General features: G+C 36.9%; 1 protein-coding gene across 12 annotated transcripts in view; it reads left to right on the plus strand.

The window, feature by feature from the left end:
* The window catches only part of SOX13 (SRY-box transcription factor 13), a 59,027-nt gene that overhangs the window by 20,803 nt on the left and 15,701 nt on the right, over positions 1–22,523 (plus strand). For 5 of the 12 annotated variants that reach the window (XM_039340601.1, XM_039340671.1, XM_039340592.1 and 2 more), the window contains exons 2-6: positions 7,666–7,722; positions 18,696–18,903; positions 19,217–19,322; positions 21,410–21,496; positions 22,246–22,418. In XM_039340601.1, the coding sequence (XP_039196535.1) occupies positions 7,712–7,722; positions 18,696–18,903; positions 19,217–19,322; positions 21,410–21,496; positions 22,246–22,418 (585 nt within the window). In that variant the 5' untranslated portion in view covers positions 7,666–7,711. Of the gene's footprint in view, positions 1–7,665; positions 7,723–14,965; positions 15,152–17,151; positions 17,264–18,695; positions 18,904–19,180; positions 19,323–21,409; positions 21,497–22,245; positions 22,419–22,523 lie in introns of those variants that run through there. The other 7 variants (XM_039340651.1, XM_039340611.1, XM_039340630.1 and 4 more) reach the window with 7 other exon arrangements.

Consider the following 22,523-nt stretch of genomic DNA (forward strand, 5'->3'; position numbering starts at 1 on the left):
AAAAATAATAAAAGCGGAATAAAAAGTATAAAAAAAATTGTGGCTTCTTGAAAAACACGAGGTTAAGCAAACGATGGCCGCATTATATGTGAACCAGTCAGTTAATCTCTTTTCTGAGTAGATGTAGATGTGATTGCACTGTAAAGTCACTTGTAGATGGGAGAACTGGCTTGGTGTGTCCACTTCAGGAATTTCAAACTGGGGACTTCCTCATTGTAGTGTAATCTATGTTACATCAGTGTACACAGAAGATCCATTCTGAGGTGACCACCTCTGAATGTGCACATTCTGCTCCAGAGATCTTGACTGTGGCAGTTAAACATTTTAAGGTGCTTGTTGGCTAAGTGTCCAGTTGCAAAAATAGCACTAGACATCTCCAGTTATGACTCCCCTCCCTCCAACACTCTATTGTGTGTGCTGTGGGTTCCCCATAACAAATGCCTGCTATCAGCATTGCACATTATGTAGCTAAGCTTAACAACTGTGAGCCTCTGCTTTTAACAGGTTGAGTGAGGCAGGTGTAGGAAGGGGTGGCCAAGGCAGCTTGTTGGCAAGCGCAGCAAGCAGAACATGCAGGGATAAATAAGGGCGGACTGTGAGGAATGAAGTGGCGGGGGAACAGGTGCCTTAGGAACTCTAGAGACACAAAGAGCTGTTTGTCTGTAGAGCAACACTGAAGAACAAAACACATGCCATTCTTTCAAACTTTAGGGTGGGTTGTGTGCAATTGAGAGCCAGTAATACAAAGGGAAAATTTCCTTCCCTGACAATTCTCTTGGTTTATTGCTGTGCAATAAAAGAAACTTAATTTTCTACAAAAACCTTGGGGGCCCTTTCTTGTTATCACCTGGACACTAAAATAGAGAAGAATTTCTCAAAATAGATAGAAAGTATAAGTTCACACCCTACTCCCCTCAGCAACTGGCATAAATTGGTGCAATTCTTTTGGTGAGTAGGAGTTGGAGTAGAAGACAAATCAGTGATAAATCAAGACAGTTATATTAAAATACCCATTACATCTTTGCTAAATATGTTATGAACAGTTTCTTAAAACAGACTCATGGATGAAATATCCTTGATATGGAGAAAGCAATTAGAGCATTTTCTTCTAATCTTACTCACTTTTTCTAACTTGGTGTCCCCTGAGGTTATAATTCCAATTATTCCCAGTCAGCATCACTTTGAAAGGTATCTGTTTGGAAGAGGCTGATCTGAGATAATATCTTCTACATGAAATAGGTTTACACATTGCACCAAGCCAAAAGATGATGGATTTAGTTTTGCTATAGCACGTCATATGAAACTAACCATTTTGGTTTATTATTCATAGCTCAATGTGCTCTAGGAACATTGCTGCTTTCTTTCACTCCCTTTCTGGATTTCTATTTATTTGTTGCTCATAGCTGGGTCTTCTTCATCAAATTGAGCTTGACTTCTAGTGGTAACATTGATAGGTTTGTGTGATTTTCTTGACAATATGCAAGTGGTCTGTGATTGACTACTTCTAGATTTCTTTGTTTGTTTTACTTCTCAATCTAGGCTGCAACTAGAATTCAAAAGGAATCTTTGTGGAGTTCAAGGCCGATGTGTCTCTGTCTGTCTTTTGTAGAAAATTTTTTTAGAAAATGAGTTGTATCTTGATGGTCTTTATGTTCACACATTTTATTAAAGAATAAAGTAGTTTTTTTCAGGTTTTGCTCAGCATAATGAGAGAACCCATCTATTGATTTTTGTAAACTCTGGGTTATAGTTTAGCATCCTGTAGGAGCAAATCAGTACTGGCTTATTCAACCAACTGTGGTGTAGCAGGATATGAGAATTTGGGTTTGTGTTGATTTTTGCTTCTTATATTATGCTAATCACAGTAAACTTATTTTTTCAAAAAAGCAACTTCTGTTAGAACTATTGAGCCAATCCCTTCTTATTTTAGTTGGGGTGTGTGTTACATTTGCATTACAACCAATAAACAAATGATTGACATTTTCTCTGTGGAGATGGCCCTTAAAACAGCCATTCCTTCATCTAAATTATGTCTCCATTTTAGGAAATGGTGATTTCTTCCTTTTGCCTCATCGCCCTTGTCATGGCTAGATGCAGTGTGAAATGGAAGGAAATCTTCCTGGATTCAACACTTGAAAATGTTGAACTATAACAGCTTCCCTCTTGTTCCCACACCCCAGCTGCTTTAAGAAAAAAGCAGGTGTAAAGTACATACATTTTTATGAAAATGAAGGCAGGATATTTAAAAAAGAGTAGTTTTCTATTTGGCTGGATTTAACAATCTCTTGACAGCCTTCAGTGAGGGGAGTTACCATTTCAGCAAAGTCTATTGTTTCAGGAATAAATGAGACATTAGGTCATGTTGTATTGTTTTGTCCCTATTGTGTTGTTTGAAACTATCTCTCCTTCTAGACAAATACCCTACTCATTCAAATTTATCTTTGACTAATTAGATTCTGTCTCACTGAACGTAGCTAAATACTACTTTGCTGTCTATAGTATTTGCCATAAGTTATCATAAAGCAATTTTAGGTGCTGTTGTATTCAGATAAATTGATTACTTATTTTTTGTTTTATTCTATTTACTATAATTAGTTATTCACATTTAGGATTCATAGCTCTGTTACTGTTTTAAGAAGAATGTGCTTTATCTTTGGATTTACTTTGAAGTGGTCTATGACCCTAATAAAATAAATTAAGTTTAAAATGTTTTGAATGATCACTATCATTGCCCTCCAGAATAACTTTTAATTTAGTGTGATTATTTTAACAAAGAATAATGTGGTCTTGAGAGTTAAGATTGGATTAGAAAGAGTTACTTTTTTTAAAAAAATATTGTTAGTTATTTTAAAAAGACGATAAAAAAACAGCACAAATTAAACTCAGAAAAGAAAATATAAAGTGCAGGGAAAAAGAAAAAGAAGAAGAAATATTTAAACAAGTGATTTTCATTATAACAAGTACAAGCTCAGTAATTATTCAACCTCTGTAAAGTTACATGCAAGTATCTCTTCTTTCCATAACCCATCTCTTATTGATGCCCAAATCCATACAGGTAGTCCTCAACGTATAACCATTTGTTTAGTGACTATTTGAAGTTACAATGGATTGAAAAAGTGACTTATAAGCAGTACTCACATTTACAAACATCACAGCATCCGCATAGTCACCTGATCAAAATTTAAGTGCTTAACAATTGGCATGTATTTATGATGATTGCAGATTCATGAGCTTGCCAGCTGGCTTCGGAAAAGCAAAGTCAAGGAAGAAAGCCAGATTTGCTTAACGACCGTATGATTCACTTAACAATTGCAGTGATTTGCTTAACAACTGTGGCGAAAGGTTGTAAAATGGGGCAGAACTCACTTAACAACTGTCTTGCTTAGCAATGGAAATTTTGGCTCAATTGTGGTTATAAATCGAGGACTACCTGTAAATTATTTACATTTCATTACTGATGATGTTATTTAGCATGGTAATGAAACATCTGCAAGAAAACAAGCTCAGAGAGCACCAGGAACCCATATTAACATTTCAGTTCTGATGTCAGCAAAAGTCCATAAAGACTTCCCAGATTTTTATAAAACCTCTCATGTCTTATTTTTCCTTTGGCCAAAGAAACCATCTTTATATTCCTTTCCTTTGCTTCTAGGAATCTTAATCTTTGGTTCATTAAGATATTGTTGCAGGATTTGATCTATCTTCAGATTTTCTTCCATCCGAGAGACCTCTTTGTGGCTTTAACAGACCTTTTTTGTAAATCCAATAAGGAATCATTATCCATGTCACTCTCTTGACTGATGCTTTCTATTCCCACTTTAAGTGTGATCTCTTTTTATAATCCACAATGTTTTCAGTTTCCAATATTTTACAATTTCTTTAAGTTCTTATTTTTCAGCATCAGATAAAGTTTATTTCAGTTCTTAGTCCTGTAGACTTTCCAAGGTATTCTCTTTCATTTCAGTCATTATTTTTTAAATACCTTTTGGACATAATGTCCATAGAAGCAGAGAACATTGCTGACACTGTAGGTACTAATTTCTGTCCCTATTTCTAAAATATCTCCTAGACCTAGAGTACTTCAACTGTCATATTTTCTGTCATTTTATCCCAGTGCTGATTACAAACAAAATCTTACATTTTTTTTCCTTTTTCCTTTCATGCCTGGAATGTTTAGTCCCCTCTAGTGTTCAATTTCTAAAATCATCAAATCTCGAATTTGTTATGACTTAAATTAGACTAAATTTAGTTCCCACAAAGGCACTATTTATTTATATAATTATTTGCAAACTCTTGTAGTAAAAAAGTCCTAATATTCCAAATTCATCTGGTTCCTTCATTCATTTATAACTTCCTTGAATTAAAATCATATTTAACTTTTAATTTTCATTTCAAATTTTTAAAATTCTTATGCTTATATTTAATTATTTTTTTTCTAGACTGAAGGCAAACTCACCAGGTGGGTTTGCAAATTTGTCCTTTTGAAGACCTCTAGTAGCCTTAAGATAGTTAAATAGGTAATTTCTGAAAGTGATTAGAAAGTGAGGTTAAGAGCTTAGTCTCCTTTAAAAGCTCTGCCATGGTTGAGAGTGTGATGGTTTTCTTTGTCTTCCAATGTTCAGATGTGTTGGAAACAGCTATCTTGTTGTGTCCTCATGAGGAGCATCCATCTAGAGCCCAACTGGGCAATCTCTTGTTCTCTCCTTATCCAGGGAGATTGTGTGGGATTGGTGTAGCCTCCAGTCCTTAGATTACAGATACTCTGTTATCTTTGCTCATTTGAAGTGTGCTAGCTTCCGATTCCTCATTCCAAAGAAGAGATAAAGCTGTGATGTTATCAGCATATTTAATTAATTAGCTGACTAATCAGTAGACTTGGTAGTTTATAATCACAGCAAACAATCTGTGACATATATCGACAATTTAAAATGTCCAAGGTAAAAAATAAAAACATATAGAGCAAGCCTATCCAATTAATAATAAGAATATCTATACTACTACTAGAGATGGCAACAGTGCACTAACCACTAAATGCTCTGGAAGGCATTGCTTTTATTAACTTCTGGAATGTTGTAACAGAGGGATGAGCCTTAATTCCAAGGAGAGATTACTCTGGTGTATTGGAAATGCCACAGGACAGCTTGTGACTTAACAGGAGCTTTGTTTCCATTGGTGCCTCCATTCTGGACAGCGGCAATTTCTGTCTAAGGACATCATATTGTCTATGTTACTTTCTGGTCTCCCTGTTCAGTACAATGAGATTTCAAGTAGCATTTGCTGAGTCATTAACTGAGGTCAGGTGTAGGGCTCTGCAATCCTTCAGTAAGTTTGATTGTCTTCTGACATTATACTGAAACAGACCATTTTTCTTGTTAATCTGCCTCATAGGACTGAGGAAAGACCAGATGGTCCTACATTAAAATGATAAATGAATTAATAATCAGATAACTAAAATACATATTCTGATGGAGACGCAGTTTAAGGATTGTGAGGCTAGTGTTAAGAAGGCCTGATACTGAACTAGCTGAAGATCTTGGTATTTGCAGTTGCTGAGAATAGGTTTGACTTTTAGGTTATTTTGATCATTCTCCATTCCTAGCTAAACATGATAGAGGAATATTTCTGTAGCTCTTTGTAAAATGGGCTGCTGTGTGTAAAAAGTGCCTGCAAACAGCTGGGATAGTCATTGGATAAATGTATTCACGTGTCCACAAGTATTTAAAGTTATTTGACTAACCTCTTTTAGTCAACTTGGTTATTTTTGGATGAGATGCAGACTAGTAAGATAATAAATCTCTATCCTACTTTCAGCTATCAATCATTGGTTAATCATGATGAATAGCCATGTCAAAGTTACTTCATTTTTCTGGCTAGTATAAAGAAATGATAAGGTTCTTAAAAAAATAGCATAATTGAATAGCGACATATTTTTATGGAGAATGATCCCCAGAATTTAGATTTATTTGTATTGGCCTGTAGAACTCAGAATTTTCTATAACTGTAATATGTGGTAAGTGTTGACAGAATTGAAGCTAAATTGTCCAATGTAGATTGAATATACAAAAAGTCCTAAAATGCTGAGTATCATTTACAGCAGGGACATACATTGCTTTTTTATTATGTTAAAGACAGTTGACATTTCAGTGACACGTTAAGGGGTGCAGTCTAAGGAATAAGTAAGTCCAGCACTAAAATTAAATTTGGTTTAATTTTATGCATATTTGAGCTATCTTTAGGAGCTAATTTAAGAAACAAAACAAAACTATGGAGGTTTGGACCAGGTTGTTACTTGGATGTGAAGATCACTAATTGGACAATAGGCTGGACTGAGAAGCACCATGGGAGAAGGTGGTGGAAAACCTCTTCCATCTTGTTATCAAGAAAACTTTACAGAGAAGTTAAGAATTTTTAAAAAAAATTTAATATTTAATTAAATTTTCTTATTTCACTGCTTTGTGAATGATATCTAGATATCAGAAAAACACAATGTTTAAAATCTGGTTTCTGTCCTTTTTTTGGAGTTGCCATAACCAGTTCATACATGTATGTTAATCATATGATGATTGACAATTATTTGCATGTGTGAATGAGGCAACTTAGATCAAACACTGCAGAGACCTTTCATATCACCTTACAATGCTTTACAGTTGATTTAATTTACACATTCAGCTGCAGACATCTCATTTTGGATAATCAAGTGGTGACATGCTTTTTCATAGCAGCCTTGTTTTCTTGTATAGGTCATTCAAGCTTTCTATATTTGTTGTGTTTCTATAATGCAGCAACAAAACAACAGAAGAAGAACATTAAAAACATCCTTATTAGAGCAATATCATTGTTGAGAAAATTCAGATGCTACTACTAAAATATACAGTATTTTAAGATCTCCAGGTCACTTGGTCACTCAAGATATTTAAAAAAACATAGTGTGAAAAACACACTGTTTCATCTGTAAGAAAAATATGTATCTAGATCAGTGTTTTTTTTTTAAAAAAAACATTTGCTCTCAGGGCCCCTTCCATCTTTTAAAAAACATGTTTGTATGAATTATATTTATTGATATTTACCATATTAAAAATTCAAATTGATGCATTTGCAAAATACTGAATTATGTAAAAATAACATTAAACCCGTTAGATACTAACCAATATTTTCATTAAAAAACCAATATTTTTAATGAATAAAAATGAAGGTTGACATTGTTTTACATTTTTGCTAATATCTTTAATAATTGGCAAATATTTTTGATTTTTTTTTGGGATCCCTGAGAGGGTCTTGGAGATAGGATCACATTTTATGAAACATTAATCTATTCTAGATAATGCTAGTAAAGCCAGAATCTAAACTTTGCTGGTGTGCTTTGATGGTATTTTTTTAGGTACCTGGATCTAAAGATATGTAGAGTATTAAAGATAAACCCAAGCGATTGTGGGCTCAGAAATGCTGGAAACTACTAAAATAATTGATAAAATATGCTCCTTTAACAAGTCACAAGTTTTGCATCCATATTTGAACTTTAGGTTTCTGAGACTCAGGATTGAATACTGTAAATGTACACACATTTGTTACCTTAATGTGTTAACAGCTTATTGACTTTCAGTTTTTCCTGTTTTGAATATAGGGCATTTCTACAGAACTATTACTAATAGTTCCTCTTTGTTCCAGGTTCTCTTGGAATTTGGCTCACAGGATATCCATGTTATATTGATAGATGCACCAAAGGTATTTCACCTGATGTATCACTTTACAACCACACTCTCAGGCTTTTGACTAAATAAATCCAGCACACTTTAGCAATTTGGTCTAATGGTTAAGGTACCAGGCTAGAAAACAGGAGACCATGAGTTCAAATGCCGCCTTAGCTATGACTTTGCGCCAGTCATTCTGTCTCAGACCAACTCTCACCTCAGGGTTATTGTGGGGAAAATAGGATGAGGAAGACGAGTTGGATATGTTTGCAGCCTTGAGTTACTTGTAAAAATTATAGCAATGGCACTTAGATTTATATACCGCTTCACAGTGTTTTAAAGCCCTCTCTAAGCAGTTTACAGAGTCATCATATTGCCCCCAATAATCTGGCTCCTCATTTTATAGATAACGGAAAGATAGAAGGCTGAGTCAACCTTGAGCCGGTGAGAATTGAACTGCTGGCAGTCAGCAGAATTAACCTGCTATACTGCATTCTAACCTCTGAGCCACCATGACTGTTATAAATAAAGGCAGGATACAAATAAATTAGAATTGTGCATTAAGGAGATGATAAATGCTATTGCTTTCTTACATTTTGGAAGCCAAACTGCATTGGATATTAACAATTACTTTAAAACAATGTTTTTAAAAATACATTTTAAACAAATGACTGCAGTTTGATGTAACTAAGTATGAAGTGTGTGTGTGCATGTATGTATGTATATATATATATATTATTTTATATATATATATTATAAAGATATGATAATTTATAATGGATAGACTATAGTGAATAGTGTATTGTGCATATACAAACACACATACTGGTTCAGTTCATCCTTCTTGAGGAATCAGCCTCCTAAATGAAGTAAATTTTCTATGCTTGACTGCGGTGAGAGGTTGCAGGTACATAGCTGAGACTGAAGTGAAAGAGCCTTGTAGTCTTCTTATTGTTACGTTATAGCAGTGGTGGCGAACCTATGGCACATGTGCCAGAGGTGGCACTCAGACCCCTCTCTGTGGGCACACATGCCGTCACCCCAGCCCCACCTCTCCCCGCACCCCCCCTCCTCACCAGCAGCCCCCTGGAGGAGAGTCGCCCCTGGGCATGGCCCTTGCGGAGCAGCACAGCCAAGCACATAGCAGCAGGGCAGCAGGAACAAGAGCCTGCCCTCATGCCCCAGATAACGCTGCGGGGCATGGGTGGAGGGCGGGCCATGCCTGGGAGATCTGCAGCAGCCATGGAGGCAGTGAGTGGCCCTGCGGGTGGATGTGGCAGGGCTGAGCAGGGGTGGAGCAGGGTCAGGTGGGGGGGGCGGAGTGGAGCAGGTGGGGCGGGGGCCAGGGGCGAGGCAGTTTTGGGGCATTCAGTCTTTAAAAGGTTCGCCATCACTGCGTTATAGGCTTATTCTCTCTATGAGTGTACTGTGATACCTTGAGATTGTCCAAAAGGTTTGGTCCAGAATTCATTTTGTTCTAGAAAAAGCATAAGAATATAAGATTTGAGCAATAAAATCCAAAATCTAGATGGCAGCGTAGAGATAACAGAAAATCCCACATCTATGCTGTCGTTATGTGGCCATCTAGATTTTTGCAGTTCAGGTACAGTGTTTGTTCCTAACAAAACAATTCAGCTGGAATAAACTTGAAGGAGCCTCAGAAACAAAAAGATATTAAACTGCTAATTAAGTTAAAGACAGATATATATATATATATATATATATATATATATATATATATATATATATATATATATATATATATTTGTTTTCTGATTTTCGCGGGTAAAATATAAAACGTGACGAAGTCACTAGGGTAGCTAAAAACTAAATAAGTTTTTAATAGGTTAAAACTATAAAAGTTTTAAAAAACGCCAAGCTTTCGCCGTCACCTGCCGGCATCCTCAGGGCTGGCGTGCCAGAGAATGAGAAAGTCTTTTTATAGGCGTGCCGAGGTTTGCGCTCGGCTCCTTGATCTTGTTATGGGGCCTGATTGGTTCAGCCGTATGTAGTTGGCATGCACTTTTTTTCTCTTCTTAGTTGTATTTTTATCCCCGTCCGTCTCCAGTTCTCCCAACCTCAGATTAGCTGGATGGCAATTCCAGTTATTTCGGTTGCTTTCATGTTCCGATCTCCCCTCAGGCTTGGGTGGTGGTGGACGTTCCAAGTTCCTTTCTCCACCCCGTTCTGTCCGGTTGCTACCTTTAGGGTCCCATATATTTCTGGTCTCAATGCTTTCGGTTTTAATATGTTTATCATCCTGGTAATCCCGTAAATTGTTACGAGTCTGGTGTAGCGTGGGGGGGTATTCCGCATGGTGGAGGGGTCGTCTCTTGTTCGTTGTCATGCCCAGCTGTCTCGCACGTGTCTTACTCCGAGTGCTCAATCCTGGGGGTGTGTGCACAGCCATCGAGGCGCGTCCCTCCTGGTTACAGTGTTCTTCCTCAGTTCTCCCCTTTTTTACCTTGTTGGAAGCGCTCGCGTATGATAAAAATACAACTAAGAAGAGAAAAAAAGTGCAGGCCAACTACATACGGCTGAACCAATCAGGCCCCATAACAAGATCAAGGAGCCGAGCGCAAACCTCGGCACGCCTATAAAAAGACTTTCTCATTCTCTGGCACGCCAGCCCTGAGGATGCCGGCAGGTGACGGCGAAAGCTTGGCGCTTTTTAAAACTTTTATAGTTTTAACCTATTAAAAACTTCCTTAGTTTTTATTACCCTAGTGTTCATTTTTATATTTTATTATGAATATCCCTAGGGTTCACATTTTTAACCTTTTTAATCATATATATATATATATATATATACTATATATATATATATATATATATTATATATATATATATATATATATATTTGCCAACCAATTAAACTGAAGGACATTTCCTGATAGTACAAAGTAAACTGGCATTACACATGCAGTTACCAATCATCAACTTTCTAGTAAACTTATGAAGGAAATCTTTGAACTGCCAATCCATAGCCTAGCAGGAAAAAAATGACCCAGTGGTAACCATCCTCTTAATAGACCACCAAGTAGCATTTGGCTATAGACAAGTCATTATTGCCTGTATCAACCAAACCATTGCTGTAAATGTTTAAAACTACTATTTTATCTTTTCTTAGCTGATCTTCTTTCTCTGATTATCTTCTTTAGACACTGTCTTGATCAACATAGGTAAAGTCTTTCTTGATTCCTTGTGACTATAAGCTATTTCTTGGGCCATTTTTTAATTTACTGTCCAGATCGATCATTCTGTTACATTAAAAATATTTATTCCTTGATAAAACACTGAGTTCAATAGCAGGCATTAGAGTGAAGTAAGGACATTGATTTTGGACCTGGACAAAATACAGGCTATGGTATTTTAGTAAACTCAAGGGTTTTATCCCTTAAAGTAATATCTGATTGATTCAAAAGGGTATTGGTTTAAGATGGTATACTACAATGGTAATGGAAGGAATAGCAAAGAACTGGTGGGACTGACACAGGCCTTGTCCAGAGTTTGTCAAGATTCAATGGTGCATTTGATTGTTGGCTTTAAAAAAAAAAGTTTTTATCCAATTTGTAGTTCATTGGTTACAGCTTAAGCTTTTGTTGGTTTTCCTATCTGGAGTATATGATTTTTGGTCTACAATAATTCAATTGATGAACAAGATTTGTTGTTATTTTATCTCACTTTATGCTTTAATAAATTTGGGTTATAAAATCAAAATTTTAGACAAGAGCCTACAAGGGTATATGGCTTTAACTCACTATTAGCAACCTAAAAATTAAGTCCTTTGTAGATCTTCTTTTTCAAGTAATTATGATTTTTTTTTTTGCTGGCTTTCTCTGTTTCTCTTCTTTTAACCCCACCACACTCTTTTTTTTATCAGCATCTAACTGCATAGCTATTCCATCTCATTTTTTTTTTTGAAACATCACCTTTTACTTGAAATTTGGTAAATATTATATTCTTTTATTTTATTATTTTTCTGTCTTAAGATAGTTAGAATTAGTATGCTAATCCATTTTCTGGGGTAGATATACTAATTAAGCCTTTTGTCTACTGCAACCTGTTTGAGGGACTGTCACAGAGAGAAGGGGATCAACCTGTTTTCCAAAGCACCTGAAGGCCAGACAAGGAATAACTGTTGGAAACTGATCAAGGAGAGATTCAACCTAGAAATAAGGAGAAATTTTCTAATAGTGAGAACAATTAGCCAATGGAACAGTTTGCCTTCAGAAGTTGTAGGAGCTTCATCACTGGAAGCTTTCAAGGAGAGATTGGACTGCCATCTGTCAGAAATGTTGCAGGGTCTTCTGCTTAGGCAGGGGGTTGGACTAAATGATCTACAAGGTCCCTTCCAACTCATTCTATTCTATTCTATTCTATTCTATTCTATTCTATTTGAATGATTGCTTCCTCTTGCTCTTGATTTCTTGTATGTTTTTTTACAAAAACTTGTAATATTTTGAATTTGGTTGCTCCTCTAAGTAAATCATTTTCATTTCTTCTATATATGAGTATGTGTGGTTTAACAGTTCCTCATCATTTATGAGTTTGCATGGATGAATCAAACTAATTAATTTTTATTTGTAAGTTAGAAATAAATATTTTCTCAAATAACAAAACTGACAGTACCTGAATCTACTATCTACATACCACAGTTAAATTCAGCAGTTTTTGTTTTCTTGGCTCTCATTGTCCATTTATATCAGTGAGAGACTTCATACAAATGGGAACAGAATATTTTCATGCCAAATCATCTTATTTTGTTTAGAGCTCATGTACAGCTAGTTGGAAGTTTCACCTTATCACAGAAGATGTTATTTCCTGATTTCAGATCTTGAGATTTTCACATGGTGCCAGTTCTAGGGTGGATATTTTTGCTGCTGGCACTGGAACCACCCTTGCACAATAAATAGAAGAGATAGTCAGGCTTTGGCCAGGAAGGGTGGCAATGCAAGAGTGAGAATAGCAGGATGTATGCCACAAAGAAATAACAGTGGAGAAGTAGAAAAGTTGCAAAGCCACTATTGAGAGAGTCTGGCACCATTCAGAGATTTCAGTTTTGGGTTAATAAATAATCTGACTCGGCCTTCAGTGATTATTCTGACTAGATATGCAAATTTGCCTCCGAGGGCAAGCTTCTTTGAGATGAAAAATTCCACTTTAAGAAATAATGCTAGGTATTAAGTTGTGAGGCTGTTGCAGTTATTACTATACTCTTTCAGTGAAACATAGGTGGATTTCTTTTGTGTAGGGTTGTTGCCAAGCAGCAGCAAAATGTCTGCCATTCTAGTTCAACTCAGAACCCCAACTAAACAATCAACCGATGTTGTATTTCTTAGAATTAAGTACATCATTAGAATCAGAGTTAGCCCAAGACTGTTTATAATGTATCAGTAATAGTATTCAATTGCATTCTGTCACTGCCACATCAGAGTGATTAGGTCTTTGATAATTTGAAGTTTTCAGTGCCAAAATGCAAGCAAAATGAACCACATTGAATGTGGCCTTAATTGATATAAAATTAAAATATATGTTAAAATGACTTTAACATATAGATATGACTGTACTGCTGAAATATAATTCTTCTTCATAAAGATCTCACACTCACTCAAGAGTTATTTGGCAAGTATAAAAAGAAGAAAAAAAAAGATAAAAAAGCAGCCTCTCACAGCTGGACTTTTTCTCCCTCTCTCAGTCCAACCCCTGTAGGGCCATTAATACCAACTAATGCATGGGAAGGAATCTAGACATTTTATTTATTTATTTTACAAAAGTTCATGCTGCTAGTAAACTACTTTGGCAGGATTGTTTCCCTGAAAAGTCAAAATAATAAATAATTTGTGGTGATTATTGTTATTGGAAACAGTTTATTTTTCCTTATAAATTAGGCATTATTTAATAGAGTTGGAGGTAGGTTACTTGGAATTAAATCTTGGTTTAATTGAGGGTGGAATAGTAGAAGTCACCTATCTCTGAGATTCCTCACACATAATTTGTAAAAATTTGTGCAAGTTTTGGATCTTTACATCCCTATTTTAAGGTTCTTGCGCAGAACTGATAGGGTCCTCTTCTGGAAGCATTGATGTGAAAATTGTTGCGGTTAAGGTAAAAAAGTATTTTTTTTAAAAAAGGAATAAAACAAAACATAGCTAGATCAACATGGACCAGTAGTCCGACTTAGTGCAAGCAGCTTCATGTGTTCTGTCTAGAAAGTAATTAGCTAGGTTCACATTTTACATTGAACTATAATGTATATTAGTTTTGGCTAAGCATGTTGTGTGATTTTTAAATTGTGTTTTAGGGCTTCGTATGATGTACCCATGAATTTACTGTTTAACTCTCAGCATCCAATTTGTGAAGTAAAAATTATTTCAATAATATAGCATTTTTGTCAAGATGAAAAGAGATTGATTATCATATAAATCTTTTACATATCAAAGCTAAACAAATGTCAACTATTTAATAACATAAAAAAAACTGTTGTGTTGAGTACTTTACTGCTTGGCTTGTTTCGTTATCCACACAAGTGTCAAATTCTGTTTTAATCTTGTTAAGAAAAGTCTCAGCTTTAGCTACATCCTTTCCCTTTGTCTGGTACATTAGAAGATTTGAGCTCTGCTTCCATCCCCCCCCCCATTCAGTGCAAGAAAAAGAAACATTAAAGAAAGGCCTATTACAGGAAGACATTTTCCATGTGCCAGGCCAATTGTCCCCATTCCCATTGTTTGCTGTTCTGAGCAATTCTTCCCCCACCCGTGGCTTTTGTGATAACTACCTGATACTATTAGAATAGGGAATGGACCTATTGCTGGAACAAGCCTTGTAACAAGTATAACTGGCTGTATTTTTGTTCAGCAAACCATGTAATAAAAATACAATGAGTCTCCTTTCAAACACACACCTATTAAAGCAGCAAGCCCATTTTAAGAGTAAACTTCCAGTGGTACAAATGTTAAGTACAATAGAAATCTGACCTACTGGAGGATTGAAACTTTCCTTTTGTGTGCTCTTTTAAAATGAATACATTTTCAGCTCACCACCAGCTGATTGTTCTTGATTCCTCCATTGTTTGGATGACAATGCAGTCCCCTTACATGGCTACATACCAGTGAGCGAGCAAGCAAGACCTGCAAACAAGAATATGGCTTTCTTTCCCCCTTGGCATAATGGGGTTATGCATTCAACAGGGTTTCTGAAGTAATAAGGACTGGGACGAAAGCACAAGCTTCTTTATGTTCAATTCATTTTCATCTCTACTCATTGTATCTTTGCAGGACAGGGAGCCCTGAAGATCCTTTTTACATTTCTCTCATGCTGACCTTCTGCAAACCGTTTGAGCTGTTCTGTAAGACGAATGGTATGATAACTTGAAAAAAGTGGCCTGAGGCGCTGCATGTACAATTTACTGCAGTGTGGAGCAGTCTGCCCTGCCAACATTTCTTGCATCTGGAAAGAGAAAGGTGCATCTCCTGAAGCTCATTTTTGTTCCCATTGCGTGCAACACTGAGGTGTCAAAGCAAGGAATACAGGATGCTTGCAAATGTAGCTAGGACCCCTTGTTAACAGACCCTTGCCTTGACATACAGAATAATTGAAATCTCTGGTAATGGGCTGGAGGTAGGAGCTCTATTCAAAGGGATCCTTTATTTAAACCAAATCAAGATTAAACATAAAGCAACCTTTAAAAAAAGAGGGCAGGGGTCAGCTGTTATTGCCTAACAGGAATAATATATAGGTGCACAAGTCTTTACCAATATGTTTCTATCATTTCAGTCAAATCCTGCAATTATATCTGACTATAGCTCCTTTTTCTCAGTGTCTCTGAGTTGAATTTTGCCCTATCTGTTTAAATATCTCCGGATATGATGAAAGAGTTTAACTTTTGTAAACTTGTATCAGTTATATCCTCCTTTCTTGGTAATCCATTTTCTGTATTTTTATTATATTTTGCTTAATTTATTTATTAAATATATTAAATTTAATATATTTATTAAATTTATTAAAATATATTACAAAATATATTAAGCAATGCATATTAATATATTTATTGAGATATATTTAGCCAGGCATTTGACTTACTAGTCTACCTGTAAATGCAATTTAAAATTGTTCTTTTTATTGTAATGAAAAAAAAATTGGGATCCAACTAAAATTCCATGCATGACAAAGCATATACTTTGCCATACACATAAGGCCAAGAAAAGATGATAATGCTCTTTGCTTCAACTTTTCTCAATTTGTCACTTTCCGGATATATTGGATTACAATATAACTTCCATGATACTATGCATATTGTACTAGAAACATATGTGCTATATGCACATAAACTTGATTCCTTTTCCTTTTGGACTTACCTTGTAGTTAACAGGTGCTCCTGCTTAGATTTATAAACTTGTAAATGTTATATTTCTTAAGTAACATGTTTCTGTGAGTAATCATTCTTTGTATACTTCACTTTTATTGATATTTCACTTCAAAACATTGTGTGCTGGAAAGGGGAAAAAAAGCCCATACTGCAGTAAATCCTATGGCAAGGACTTGAGATACTTTTCTCAAGTTTTTTTTAATAGCTAACTTAAGGCAACAACAGATTTGCTGAGTATATAAAGAATATATTTTGTCACAAAATTTCTTATTAGTTCTACTGCAGTGATTAGGAACATGAATACTTAATCTCTCCTCCAGTGTTATCCATCAATGGGATTGCCTAGATGGCTGATTCCTCCATTGCTAGTGGTTCTTCAGATGGATGTGTTGCATCTACTCCTTTATAATAAAGAAAGGTGCATGTGACATCTTCCCATACCTTTCTGTTCTTGCACAACATCCTTGTTTCTACCATGACCATAAACAGACTACATTGCTTTTGTTCTTTAAGCTTCTCTAATCATTTTTTCTTTTTATATTTATGTCCTATTATGCATGTACAGGTTCAGTCCCTGCGTAACTTGAAGTAAACTCCATTGTATGCGAAGATTTATATATGGGAAGTGTGCATATGGACATAGATAAAAACAAACAAAATGCTTCACAAAAAATACTGTAACTACATATTCAGTATTATTTAGTTGTGGAATCAGCATAGAAGCCATATAAAAATTCCTTGTATTATTTGGCTGCTTGAATTTGGATGTGCTGTCTGAACCTTCAGAATACCTATCAGTTAAAACAACAAATAAACAAAAAACCTCTGGTTGAAGCATGTTTGGATCCTCTTAGCCAGGTCTTCTGAGCACAAGATAAAACAGAGACCAAGATTCTCTCCTTTGACAGTATTATGCTACAGGCAAAAAGACCTATATTGTTATTATCCAGAGAAAGAGAGCAAGGGAGAGCTAAAGGCTATAGTAATCAGCTGGCATGTCTTATTGGATGTATGTTGGGGGTGGTGTGTGTGTGTGAGTTACTGTCACTTATCAGTGTGCCTCCCTAACACATGGATGCCTTTTGTCTTCATAAGATGAATCTGTTTGGTCTATGGTGGACTGCAGCATGGATAGGGGCATACAGGACTGAAAATGGAAAAGCATAGGTTTCTAACCGGAATGGCGGCAGGAGCCAAAAAGCAAATGGTAAAGGAAACCCAATAGCCTGAAAAGCACAATGATTTGTTCATAGAAGGGCAGGGAGCTGAGATAAAAAAGCCTGCTAAGATCAGAAACTCTGGCGTGCACAGTGCCTCATTGTTCAGCTGTCACACTTCCCTTTACTTTATTGCTTTTGTCCAACACCCTATTGTTCAACTTCCTTTTGTCCCCCATTCAGTGTGCTGGCTTTTCATTACCCAGCCAGCCCTGTTGTTTTCATTTCTTTTGTCTGAAGTTCCTGAGAGGAAGGTTTTATTTTCAGCAGTTTGATTAATTCACAGCTTGAGACAGGCTTTGTTTGTTATGTAATTACTGCCCTGTGCTTTTCCAGAACTCCAAGTGGCAATGATGGTGGCACTTGGCCAGTTATGATGGCTGCTTTTGCCCCTAAACCTTTGTGCTTCTGGTATTTTGTCTTTCTAGAACTGGAAAATTATTGTGTGGCTGCACAATAGTGCTTTGCTTCTGAGAGGTACAGAGCAAGATTATCTTGCCTTTGTGCAGGAAAAATATTGCATGTCTGTTGCTCAGCATAAAATATGTATGGGGTATTTAACTTTGGACCTGATTTAATAATTGACTCATCAAATTCTGACTTTGTTTTTGGTAAATCAGTCAATGTAATCTTCTAAGGCAGGATTCTCCAATATTTTTGTATTCAGAAAAAACATTTAGAAATTGTCATGAGCTCTTCTTCCAAATGGCTATCATAAGAAGTTGGACTAATCATAAGATGGCTGTTATGAAGATGTGGTTTTTCATAAAGCAGAAGTCTTTCTCCAGAACAAAGCAGAACCTGGTTGAAGTATAAATGGGAAACCACATATTTGAGGCTCTCTAAATGAACCCAAAAGTTAAATGTCTGGATAGTATCCTATATAAGAACACAGGCTATTTTGTTATAAACTTCCCAATAATGAAAGGCTCTTTTATATTCTTTAAAATTCTAATTCTAATTTCAACATGTGTAGCAAGTGTGGTGTAAAAGCTTGCTTTGGGTATTGGTAAATACATTGGACTAGAACTGGAGAAACCCAGATTTAAATGCACCCTCAGCCATGAAAGCTCATTGGATGATCCTGGGCTAGTCCTTTCTAATTCCAAATTACAAATTTCTTGTGCTTTGGAGATAAGTTAGAGGAATGATAGAGGTAAGGCAGAAGATAGATTTAATTAGTAAAGAAATCTATAGTTTAGCATATTCGTGCTCAATGCAAATTGGAGTCCTATTCTGAAGATGAATGGCATGTGTCAATGGAAGTAATAGCCATCTGATTATTTCTGAGTTTTCCAGAAACCTTGTTATGCTTGGTTTCATTTGGAACACTGGTCTTTCTCTAATGTGAGTGGAGTTCGTGGCCCTTCTTTTCCTGCTCATTTTCATAATCTTTTATATTTTGTTTTCCTTGTCATCCAGGATGTCCATGAGGAGCCTTGTCTCTCCTCAGCTGGAGCTTAATGGAGCTGGGAATATGGTGAACTGCACTGTTAAAACAGAAGAGAAGAACGAAAGCCACTACAAGTTGACCCAGGACGAGGCTCCTTGCACATCACCTGGCTCCAACAGTCCCAGTAAATCACCCTTGCCACCGGGTGACTTTGTTGATCCCCTAATTCTCCCACAGGTGGGCCACATTCTTTCAGGCATGTGTACATGAAGCATACCTTGCCACTTACAAGGGACCCAGTCACTTTTAACTTGGGAAGTGAAACACTGTGGGGGAGAAAGGGTGAAGGGAGAGAGAAAGAGGGAAACCTCAGAGATTTCCTCATCTGTTAAATCAGCTCTCTAAATCATCAGTCAGGTCTGCAGCTCCAGAGGTTGTTTGGACAAACCCTGCTTGAAAGTAAGACTGTGAAGATAAGCATATCTGTTATCCTTCCCTTTTTAATTTCCTGCAGGGTGCTGGTGATTGACAGTGGCTCACTATCTTTCAGGAATCTGAACCTCCAGTGGACAAGGCATCAGATTCCAGGAACCCTGTGCTGGAGCCTGCAGTTGGCAACCAGGAAAAATTGGATTTCAATAAAAATCTAAGAGAAGGTAGGAAGGACATTCTACAAACCTGATATTTCTCCCACACACATGCAGACCAAGATGCACACACATCCATTTACAGATGGCTTTCTTTGGGGCTTTTCTTCTTTTAGTTGCTGGGAAGAGGCATAATTGTGTAGTAGAGTACTTGCTTTGAGATCATGGAACTCGTGATATTCAGGCTCCGGCAGTGTTGTGGAGCTGGGCTGGTGGGAGGGGTGAGAATGAAATGTCTTTTTTATTTATAAAGGCAATGACATCATCTGGCAACAATCATGGGCTTCCCTAGTCCCTCTGTGAATTTTGCTGCAATCCTTATAATGGGGGGGGGAGGGGGACATTCCCAAGAAGAATATATTGTTGTGAGCAATTCCTGTTATAATGCAAAGTATGTTGGGGGTGGCTGGATCTTGAATAGTCAATTAATTCCTACTATGATTCAAAAGGTCTGGTGCTGAAGAAAACTATTAAAACTGGACACAGCTCATGTTCCACTTTCTCAAGCAGTCTTCTTTCCCCACTTCACCTCATCCCACCACTATATGTTTTGTGCGAATGACTCAGGATGGGAATCCAAATTTCTTCAGCACTTCCTCATTGTCTTTTGCCAGCTCTTTATTCTGTCAGCTGTAAATTTAAAAGGAGTTTTTTGCTTTACCCTAATATAGACATATATACACTTTTGGGTCAGCACAGTTCTTTGCATTTTGGAGTTTTCTTTTGTAGGTGAGGCTATAACAGGGGTAGGCAACCCAAAACACTTAGGAGCCACTTGGACCCGTTTCCCACCAAAAACAAAACACTGGGAGCCGCAAAACCATTTTGATATCTAAAATGAAGATAACACTGCATATATCCTTTTTTACCTTTATTATAGGTGTGTGTGTGTTTGTGTGTGTGTATGTATGTGTGTGTGTGTGTATATATATATATATATGTATATGTATGTATGTATATATATACATACACACACACACACACAGGTAAAAAAAGGATATATGCAGTGTTATCTTCATTTTAGATGTCAAAAGGGTCTCTCTCTCTCTCTCCCTCTCTATCTGCCCTTGGTCTGCCACTCCTCTTCCCCCGCTCCCTTTCTTTCTTTCTCTCTCTCTCTCTTTCTCTCTCTCTCTCTTTCTCCCCCCCCCCTCTCCTATCTGCTGCTCACCTGACAAGCTTCAGGCTGTTGTCCAACAAGATCAGGGGTAGGCAACCTCGTCTCTTTTATGACTCATGGACTTCAACTCCCAGAATTCCTGAGTCAGCCTAACTGGGCTAGCTAGCTCTCTCCTACCCTTCCTGCTTCCTGCAGAGACGCAGCAAAGGGAGGAGCTCCGCCCAGTAAGCTTTTCAGCTCCTCGGAGAACACTGTGAGTGCACTCTCTTTTTTACACACACACACACACACACACACACACACACACACACACACACACACAACACACACACAAAACACACACAGAAAGAGAGAGAGAGAGAAGCAGGGAAGCGCAATTCCTCTCTCTGTCTCTGTCTCTCTCTGCAAAGGCAGAGGAGGCTGGGAGCCGCAGGGGAAGGCTCAAAGAGTCGCATGAGGCTCCGGAGCCGCAGGTTGCCGACCTGTGGGCTATAAGGACTTCACCATGGGCAATGACATTTTAAAATTAACTATTGCAACACTGGCCCATGATATCATCAGTTAAAATCCTCCAGTTGCAAAATTAAGCAACATTGTATAAATAGGATGGATAGTGTTACATTTTAGGCAGACAATTAGCTTGCCATAGAGAAATGCAGCTCCTTTATAATTTTTCCCTCTTGGAGTGGATTCTTGGTTGCTGTTTATGAAAATAGCTACATTGAAAAATTAAATAACATTAGATTTACAAGAGTCAGGGGGATGTATGTTCCGTCTTAGTTTTTGCATTCAGATGCTTAATTATGTTAATCAGATGCTTAATTAAAGTCACCAATTTCTTTGATTATCTTGGTCTGTCCTTGTAATATTATCCACCACCAGCCAACTTAGTCTTCATTTCTATTATTATGCGTTATGATACTAAGTAAACAGTTATATTTCTCAATTGCAAACCTGTCGTATTTTCTTGCAACAGTGATGCCGACCATTGAGAAGTTATTGTCCAGTGAATGGAAAGAGAGACTTCTGGGGAAAAGTCCTATGGAATCCAAAGAAGTAAAAGGTGAGCAAGGGGTTTAGCTGAATTGTATTAATGCCCAGAACAGAGAAAACTAACCCAATTAGAATTGAAAGCCCCTCTATTCTACTTCATTTAAGCTAAATTCAAAGCCAATACATTTTAAAATTCATACCATCAGAATTCACAGTATTTTGCCTTATTTTAAAGATTAAAAAATAATTCAATATAAAAAGTGGTTTCCCACTATGAGACAATACAGCCTTTCCCAACTTTGTACTGTCCAGGCATATCCCCACATTCTGATCCATCATGCTAGTTAGAATGTAGGAGTTGTATTCCAATGTATCTTCCAGGCACCATGATGAGAAAGGCTGAACTACTGATATAACCACATTGGTTCCAATCATGTGAGAAATTAATTTTTTAACAAATTCATGTACAATTCTGTGGATCTTTGAGTACAATTATCTGTCAATAAAAAATAAAAAATAAACTGCTTTGGATACTGTAGAACTGCAACATCTCATATCTACAAAAGCACCTCTTTCTTTATGCTCGCCAGGATCTGGGTTTCCAAATGTAAAGTGCATGTTGCATGACTTTTTATGTCAGACCTATAGCTTGCGAAATAGGTCTCCCCTGTTTTCCTTTGTTCTACCAAGGAAATTCCCTAGATTTTTTGATAATTGCAGGATACCCTCTAAGAGGACAACCTTAATGTTTCAGAATGAAATTTCACTATTTCCCTCCCTTCTTGTTAATCTCTTATCTACTTCTTTTGCTTGCTCCAGGAACCCAAGAAAGCTTGGCAGAGAAAGAATTACAGCTGCTGGTCATGATTAACCAGCTGTCCATCCTGAGGGACCAGCTGCTGACAGCCCATTCAGAGCAAAAGAACATGGCAGCTATGCTGTTTGAGAAGCAGCAACAACAGATGGAGTTGGCCAGGCAACAGCAAGAACAGGTAGGTAGTAAAGCACTACTTTGTAGCTATATTTATCCTTCTTAGCCTTTAAGATTTTTGTCTTTAGAAGGTTTCCTGATTGGCACTTGAACTTCAAATGATATA

The sequence above is a fragment of the Crotalus tigris genome, unplaced genomic scaffold (genome assembly GCF_016545835.1).
Source record: "Crotalus tigris isolate CLP2741 ecotype Arizona unplaced genomic scaffold, ASM1654583v1 scf7180000017550.10884619, whole genome shotgun sequence".
NCBI lineage: Eukaryota > Metazoa > Chordata > Lepidosauria > Squamata > Viperidae > Crotalus > Crotalus tigris.